Raw genomic sequence first — 9,114 nt, 5'->3', positions numbered from 1 at the left:
TTACTCCTGAAGTGTGAAACAGACGCACTGGCCAAGCAGGACTTTTTTTTTTTTTTTTTTTTTTTTGTTCTTTTCTTAAGCTTTTTCAGCTGCACTAATTCTTAACCAGCCAAAGAAACTCTCAAGGGGATACTTTGGGGGAAAGGGGAGAAGAGACATCTTCAGAAATTTTTACATATGTAAAACAAATGTCTTCCACTGAGGTTTTTAAAATAGTCCCTTTAAACTGTAACATGTGTCAGGCTAAGTTTGCTCAAATAATCACAGGCCTGCACAAGCAGGTTCCAATCAGTGCACACCAGACACAGAGGCCCATTTTCATGAGAGTTATGTTTTTGTTGGTGGTTTTAGTTTGTCTTCAGAAATTGCCTCTTGCGTTGGTGGTGTAGTGGTGAGCATAGCTGCCTTCCCCAAATTACTTCTTAACCCATTATGTCTAGAACTTTCCCATTCTTTAATTCTACTTAGGAAAAAAGGGATATTATCTCACAGCTGAGTGGGAAGACACAAGGGACTCTGTCCAAGTTTTCTCCAGGAATATTGTTGTCAGGTTTGTGGTTTGCTTCTAGAAATTTAGCATGTGAGTTAATTTACGTTTTTCACTCTACCTCCAGCTTTTTTTTTTTTTTTTTTAAGGGAAAGGGGTAATTTAAGAGGGAATTGAATATATCAGAGCACCTTATTTTTGTTGTTGTCTGTTTGCTAAATAGGAAAGTCCATCAACTTGGTAATGGAGGAGAACAATGACTCCATGGAGAACCCCCAACAAGGCCAAGGGCGGAACAATGCCATGAAGTGTGGGTGGCTGAGGAAGCAGGGAGGCTTTGTCAAGACTTGGCATACCCGTTGGTTTGTGCTCAAAGGAGATCAACTCTATTATTTCAAAGACGAAGATGAAACCAAGCCCTTGGTAAGTAGGAGAAAATTAAAGCATTGTGGTGCTTAGTAGTCTAAGAAGTAGAGGGGTTTGCTAGAAACTGATGGGGACTGAGGTCAACCCAATCTCCCTGGTCTCCTTCATTTCGTTGGCATCTTTCACACTCTTTCTCATTGTTTACTTTGGTTCAAGATGATGAATTTGCTAATTGAGGCCGAGACAAATTACACTTGTCGAATATTAATTTTGACTTTTACGAAGCTGTAATAGAGTGTCTGAGTCCCTCAGGCAAACTTACTTCACATGGAAATGTTAATGGACATCTGCTAGAAGATATATTCTATAGCCAAAACATCTTTCCTTTTCTCAGAAGTAAGTTGAAAGATTTGAAAGAAAACTGTAAATGCAATTTTAAGTCATTTCTAAGACACCTTCAGTATCAACTCTCTGGGGGCTTCCCTCCACTCTAACTCACATAAAATATGGATGTAGTGCTAAACCAGACAATGTTGATACATCCAACCAGCATACACGGTATGGTCCCCTGGGAATACTGTCTATGTTTCTTTGTGGTTTCTTACTGTTTTTTTATTTTCTTGTTTACTTATTTTCTCAGCCACAAATCTCTGGGTTGCAATTAGATAAAGGAAAAATCTCCATCATTCCCTGTAGGTAAAACAAGCTTTCTTAGCTGTGATCATTGTTTATCAATTAATGAAAGGAGATAGGAACTGAGGTATCACTTCTGTGTTCTTCCTTCATCTACATCTATAAAATATATAAATAAGAGAAAAAAGTTTTAGATCAGTTTACATAAACATCCCTAACAGTATGTTCTTAAGGCTATTTTTCTTGTATTAAAATGTAAGGATTGAATTAGGAATTTGGATCAAGGCTCTGCTTTAGTATTTTAAATTCCTCAGGCATTATAATTTAACAAAGTTCTCATTAGTATAATCAAATTACATAAAGATAGCAATGAAATTACAAACTCTACTCATTTTTTGAAATTGCCATTTTTTTAGCATACTTTTACGAGGGCCAAGTATTAGACTAAGAATTTGTATATATACATTATCTTATGAAATGCTTACAATAATCCTGTGAGGTAGGATTATCCTCACTTAAGTATGACAAAATCAATGTTTAGGTGTAATGCATATTACCCAAAGTTAGACAGTGCTGCCATATTTTGCCTCTAGTTAGGTCCAAGTTCATATAGCCTCAGCCAAAGATCTCATAAATAGATCAATAAAAGTATCTCATATTGATATCATGAGAGTTACAGTGAATTTCCATACCTGCTATTTTTTTCATCACAGCAAACCAGTGAGGAATATGGGGGATATCATTATAGATGAAGAAATTGTGTCTTAGTGACATGAAGCAGAGGCAAAGGAGTAAAGTCTTTTGTTTCTTAACTCTTACTCTAGGGTTCTTTTCTTATACCTTGTTTTAAACTATGTAATACAGTAAGGTATTATCCTGAACATAAAATCATTTTTACCAAACTGAGGTTAATGTGAAAAAATGTAGAACGTGGGGGATCCAGTATGGAAACTGTGACATGGAGGACCATGTTCAATAAAACAGAAGTATGAGTAATATTCAATATTTTATCCTATGAACTCTTGTTCTGGTGTGATTTGGGTGGACTGGGTTGTTAAACAGAATGGGTACAAATCAAATGATTAATTAGGTCTCATCTAGAACCTAAACAAGGGATTAGGGGAGCAAACAGAGGTTTCAGGGGCTGAGTGGCTAGAGAATTGAAAGGAAACTGAACAAACGTTTTGACTCTTTGGTGAGCTCAGCATACCTTCTAGTAATGAAGATAGAATACAATGGGTCAAGCTCGAGCTCAATATTTCTAAAATTTGAGAAATTGCAGATGTCAGAGAATATGCAAATGACCCATCTAAACGTTTAAAAAAAGATATTATCAAATTGCCTTAGCCACTGTCCTCTGTAGAATTTCTTAAAAGATCTACAGTCACAAATAGTATTCAGTGCAGTGTAGTTATTTTGACAGAAAGTTGGAAATATAAATAAGAAGATGCAAAAACTTCTGAATAATTCAAATGAAACTCTGCCTCAAAGTGAAAATTACTTTCATTCATAATATTTCTAAGATAAGTAATATTTTGATATTAGTATGTTACTAGTATTTGTAGACTTATAATGACTGAAATTAACAAAATAGTTATATTGACAAGAAAATACTAATTCTTATACAAACCAAACGTAGATTACAATCATTCCCCCCACCTCCAAAAAAGGTTTCTTAATTTTTCTTCTACTTATTACTTGTTAAAGATTTGCTGTTAATAAAGCAGTAATAGTTTGGGGTGAATAACTTTGAATTATTATTCTTTTTTTGGATCATCTTTTATGACAGTAGAAGCACCAGGAATTTTGACATAGTACTTTTAAATTTTAATCTTTTACACTGATGTTTAGACATGTGAGCACAGAATCAGATGAAAACCCAGCAATTCCTATATCAGAGGACACTTTGGAATTTGAAAGGACCATGTATTTGCCCATGAATGGATTAATTTCTTACCTTAAAGTGAGTTCTCTAAGTGAGCATAGATGCCTGACACATTGTAAGTGCTGCAGCACATTTTTGGACGAGTTGGTGAGTGATTCAGTAAAATATATCTCTAGCCAAGCAGGGTTGGGCCAGGACCATGTGCTGTCAGTAGTACTGACTATCCTCAGCTTCATGTATCAAAATCATAACCTGTATTTAAAATAATGAAGTTTAAATCACATTAAATAAATCCTGTAGTGATATATTATAGAATAACCCTAAGAATTCGATGAAGAACAATTGAACATCCTGAAAAATGTTAAAACGGGAAAAAATTTATTTGTTATAAAACCCCTCATTTTATTGATAAAGGGTACGTGTGTGTGTGTGTGTGTGTGTGTGTGTGTGTGTGTGTGTGTGTGTGTATCAACCAAGGGCTACTGTTAATGAATAGCAGATGATGAACTGAAAAATCAGATTTCCTTGCTCCTAATCCAGTGTTCCCTCAGTTTAGGCTTTTGCCTGCTCACAAATCCTCAACTTTTTTTTTTAGATTTGCTTCCAGTCAGAAGTACTGTTTTCAGTATTGGCACTTACAAGCATAAGAATGTCCTTGACCTTCATATATTTTGATGAGGGTTATTTCAATAATACTGGAGGAAACATCACTAATGAAAGGAAAAAAAAAAAAACCCTTCACTCTTCTAAGCATTCCTAACCAGCTGAAAATGTTCAATAAACTTAATCTGGATTGGGTTTCCTCTCTCTTAATAGTATTTCTAAAATGAAAGTATTAAAACCCTTGAAATGTGTGTCCCTCCTGTCTTGGAAAGAGGCTCTCAATTTATTTTAGTGAAACTTTCTCTGAGTTTCTCAACTCAATAAAGAGAGTCAAACTCCATCATTATCCTTGTTATTAAAAACTGCACATCTGTTGGGAGAAACATGTAAACAAAATTATAATTGTGATAGGCTACCATGTAAGCACTGAGTGCTCAGAAAACACAGATACAATTAGTGCCAGGGAGTGAGTGGTGACTGGCTAGAGGAGTTGGGGGAGGTTGTGCAAAGCAAGAGGTGACCCTTACCTGGGGTGCTGAAGGTTGGTGGGAGTTTTCCAGGTACATAAACTGGGGGAAGGAATTCAGAGCAGAGGAAACATATGGAGTTGTAGAATAGATATCTATAAATAGCTGCATATAGTGAGGGCAGCAAAATGACAAGAAATGGGCTTAGAGAGATTAGATTGGTGGGATCACAGCAAAAATGGATGTGTATGTCACACAAAGAGGCTAGATTCTCAGGTAGGTAATGGAAAGCTCTTTCCAAAACACCTGAGCTACTCAAGATGCAAAACCACACTACCCTGTTAGAAAGGAATAATGGTGGCTGTTTCCTGATGTCTCCTCTGGCTGCTGTAATAGAATAACATAGACAGGGGTGCTTAAACAACAGAAATTAATTTTCTCAGAGTTCTAGAGGATGGAAGTCCAAGATCAAGATGCTTCCAGGGTTGGTTTCAGGTGAAGCCTCTCTTCCTGGCTTGTAGACAACTGCCTTACCTCTGTGTCCTCACATGGCCTTTGCTTTGTACATAGGAGAGTGAGAGAGCCCTGGTGTCTCTTCCTCTTAAGAGGACATGAGTCCTATCAGATAGCCCCATCATTATGGCCTCATTTAACCTTAAAGGCCCCAAATACAGTCACAGGGGGGGTTAGGTCTTTAATGTGAATGGGGGGGCCCAATTCAATCCATAATACCTAATATGTTGAAAACCTATGTTAATAAATATAATTTTCTCAGTTAAGGTTTTCTTCCATCTGTACTGTCTATCTTCATGTCTACTAGAACCTAATATATGTGATTTAGTGCATTTTACACTTAATTATTTGAACCTAATATTGATGTTTCATTTTCTTATTCAAATTGCACCTTGCTTCCCAAATATTCCACAACCTGTGCAAGTTTGGGAACTTAGTCTCTAAACTGACACTTGTATTTTCTTCTTTAGCAAAAGGCAAAAGCACCTCTAGGTTCTCCTTTCTCTGGGGACAGTACTTGGTTTGTAAACAAGATTTTCCAGCCTGTAGCCAGGGTTCTCCTGGCAATATATTGGAGGTCTATCTCAAAATATAACTGCTTTATATTTAATATACATCAAACTAAAATCTTTAGTATCCTATACTTTTACAAATGAAACTTTAGTTCATCTAGGCTGAAACTCTCTCCAGAAACCATTTTCTACAGTGTTTGCAATTACATGGATACAGAGTTTATTTAGAACAGATTTAAAAATAAAGTTGATTTTCATTGCTTCTGAAAAAACAAACACAGAAAAGTGATGTATGTAGCCAATTTTGAACATACACTAATGCATCCTTTATTTCTGTTACTCATAGAACACTACTGTAAACATCCTATAGTACTGTATTTTTTCAATTTTTGTTTAATATTTTTTCTATTTTAATCTTTAAAATAAAGTTCTATTTACACACAGAAAAAAGTTTAAAATTATACTGTACAGAAGAATTTATTTTTTAAAAAGTCTTCCATCTACCCTGCATACCCCTAAGACTTTTGGGTAGCTATGAAAAATGTTTTAAAACAGATTTAAACTAAGTTTGTGACAATATTGTTTGCCTATTTTTCATTAATAATCATGACAAATGACTATGGCTTTAGTAACAGATATTATAACATGGAGTAAGCAGCTGAGTTATAGATAAAGTATGCTTATTATAGCTATCCTAAAAATAAGACAGTTATATAGATTTTGTTAAATGAATTTAGTGATAAATTCCTAGTACTTTTTTGGAACCACTTGTTTTACTTCTATCCTGAAGTATATTATTACTTAAATAATAACCAAGTCTCAAGTTTGGCCATACTAGTGAATGTCTCTGATATACCCTGGGTACTAGAACTTGACACTGGAAAGCATTGATTTTTAGAAGCCAGTCTGGCACTCCTGATAAAATGACTAAAATCCAAACGGGCACTAACCCAATTAATCTAGTCTAGACTTTCTACAACAGATATTGATCCACTTGTGTAGGGAGGGTTTTTCTGGACATGATGAAGATGACACTGTATTAGATCACAATGGATTTTCTTAACTTAGAGAACAAAGTGATTTTCAGTGAATTATAACCTGAGGTCTGACCACTAAATGTGCAAAAATTGATTACCGATTTAAGAGTAAGCTCTAATTATATATATTTAATGAAACTTGTGAGTTAATGAAATCTGGAGATCTCTAAGACAATTGCTGTTCTCTGTTAAAGTATATGAGCCAGGGGACTTCCCTGATGGTCCAGTGGGTAAGACTCCACACACCCAATGCAAGTGGTCCGGGCTCGATCCCTGTTTGGGGAACTAGATCCCACATGCATGCCGCAACTAAGAGTTCACATGCCACAACTGAGAAGTGCACATGCCGCAACTAAGAAGTACACATGCTACAACTAAAAAAGATCCCTCACGCTGCAACTAAGGATCCCTCATGCTGAGATGAAGATCCCGTGTGCCGCAACTAAGACCCAGCGCAGCAAAATTAAATAAATAAATATTTAAAAATATAAAGTATATGAGCCAGAAGCAGCCAAAATCCTGATTGTATGTTTAAAATAATACTGGAGAGACTTCCCTGGTGGTCCAGTGGTTAAGATTCTGTGCTCCCAATGCAGCGGGCAAGGGTTCGATCCTTGGTCAGGGATCCCGCATGCCACACGGCACAGCCAAAAAATAATAATAATACTAGAAAACTTGAAACTTGAATTTCAGCTTCAAATCTATAACTGACTTTCCATGTAGAATCTAAGTCTTTTGGCATTTAAAAAGACACATAAGAAGGTATTGTGTGTCATCATAAATTTTTAGGAACTCTTAGCTCTTTCCTAGAAATTATATCAAAAGATAGTGTTATTAATATAAAATATTTAATTCTGCTATTTGTTGAATAATTTTTTATTGCTTATGGAAGTCACCTAGGCATGGCATTTATTTATTTCAGTGTGGTTAAAAACATAGGCTTTTGAGTTACATTATTTGTGTTGAATCTTGATTCATCTACCAAATAACTATGATATACTAGGTAGTGATTAAGCCGGTTTAAGCTTCAATTTATTAATCTATGCAATGGGATAATAGTAGCACCTATCTCATAACATTGTTAAGAGGTTTAAAGGAGATAATTTATGGAGAGAATCTTAGAAAGCAGTAGCATATAGTAAGCATAAAATAATGTTAGTTATTTTTATAATATTAGTTTGACAAAAATAGTTTATTTCTTGAGATGTTCACCCTAATCATTCATTCATTTCATTTTTAACACGTATTTATAGATTTCAAGTGTACCTGTAGTTATTATGCTAGATTCTAAGAAACAAAAAGATGCTATAACTGATGGTATAAAAAGATAGACCCCCCACCACGCAAAAAAAAAAAAAAAAAAAAAAGATTTAAAAGGAAGAAGCTGATTTCTTTCTCAGGTGAAAGTCCAAAGTGATTCTAGGTAAGTGAGGAGGTCTGCTTCAAAAAACTATTTAGAAACTTAAGCTGCCAGTGATTTTGCCATTTTAACTTTTGGCTTCAAAATTCATCATGGGGTCATTTCCTTCCCAGTCACCTAGAAGGCAGTATAAAATAGAGTACTGCATAGAAGGATTAGGTGGACTAATAGTGGCTCTTATCACTTCTATTCACATTCTGTTAGATAGAACTGAGTCACATGATCATTCCTAACTGCACAGGAGGCTGGGCATGCAGCCTAGATTTATCCTGGGAGCAGAGAAGAACGTGGGTATGAAAAAAGAGTTAACAGTCTCTGCCACAGAGGCAAATAATGCTAAATATCCATGAAGGTGGTGCTCAATTCCAGTGGCTGTTATAGACAATTGCAGTTACCGTATAGTGTAATGAGTATTTAAATAAGGAAATTATAGAGAACCATTAGGAAGCCACGAGAGGGGCACCTATAACCACTTCAAGGTTCAGGGAGAGCTTTTCAAAATAATATATATTTAACCTGAGAATTGAAGTAGAACATAACTTTATTACAAGCAGTTGGGTTGATATATGTGGCAGAATTAAAGGTGTAGGTCATGGTCCTTCGGTAGATTGTTGGAGAATTGATAATGGCTGAGTATTTCAGCACCTAAGAAAGAAGACAAGCAGTGATTCTTCCCTTGCTTTTATGTGCCTATTTTTCTTGGTTTACTGGATTTAGAGCTAAACAGTGAAAATAGGGCTTATTCTATGTATAGCTCACTGTGAAGGAATCCAAAATGCTCACCTATCCGAAAAGACCTCCTCTGACAGTTCTGCAACTCTGTATGGTGTTCCTATTGTTCATTATTTTGTATTGTGCAATAATTTCTGGAAAAATTTTTGAAAGGCAACTATGCCACAAACACTTGGTCTTCTGTCATCCATTATTACCTTACCATGAATCATGGTAATCAGTCACTTTCGACTGTAGGAGGAAGAGCTGAGAAAATCTGTTGCTGCTGAAGAGGGTACTTGGTATGGAAGAGCAGCAAAGTATGTCTTGGATGAAGGGAAACTGATGGATGGGCATGGTGGTCAGAGGGATCAGTGTGAGAGAATATTTCATCATCATAATTTCCTCTAGAGTTGACTCTGTCCGGCGTGGTCATTTCTCTGGAAAGCAGTTGAACCCAGTTTTTTTTTTTGTTTGTTT

At 35.7% G+C, this 9,114-nt stretch overlaps 1 protein-coding gene across 1 annotated transcript in view; it reads left to right on the top strand.

The window, feature by feature from the left end:
• Positions 1 to 715: 715 nt before the first annotated feature.
• ARHGAP24 (Rho GTPase activating protein 24) overlaps positions 716 to 9,114 on the top strand; it is a gene marked incomplete at both ends in the record, with an annotated part of 409,839 nt that continues 401,440 nt past the window's right edge. Inside the window, one exon of the mRNA XM_079714372.1 lies at positions 716 to 910. Coding sequence (XP_079570498.1) covers positions 731 to 910 — 180 coding nt within the window. The remainder of the gene's footprint in view (positions 911 to 9,114) is intronic.

Source organism: Hyperoodon ampullatus, assembly GCF_949752795.1.
Source record: "Hyperoodon ampullatus genome assembly, chromosome: 1".
In the NCBI taxonomy this organism is placed as follows: domain Eukaryota; kingdom Metazoa; phylum Chordata; class Mammalia; order Artiodactyla; family Ziphiidae; genus Hyperoodon; species Hyperoodon ampullatus.
The sequence above is the reverse complement of the archived record's forward strand: the minus strand, read 5'-3'. Positions and strand labels throughout refer to the sequence as shown.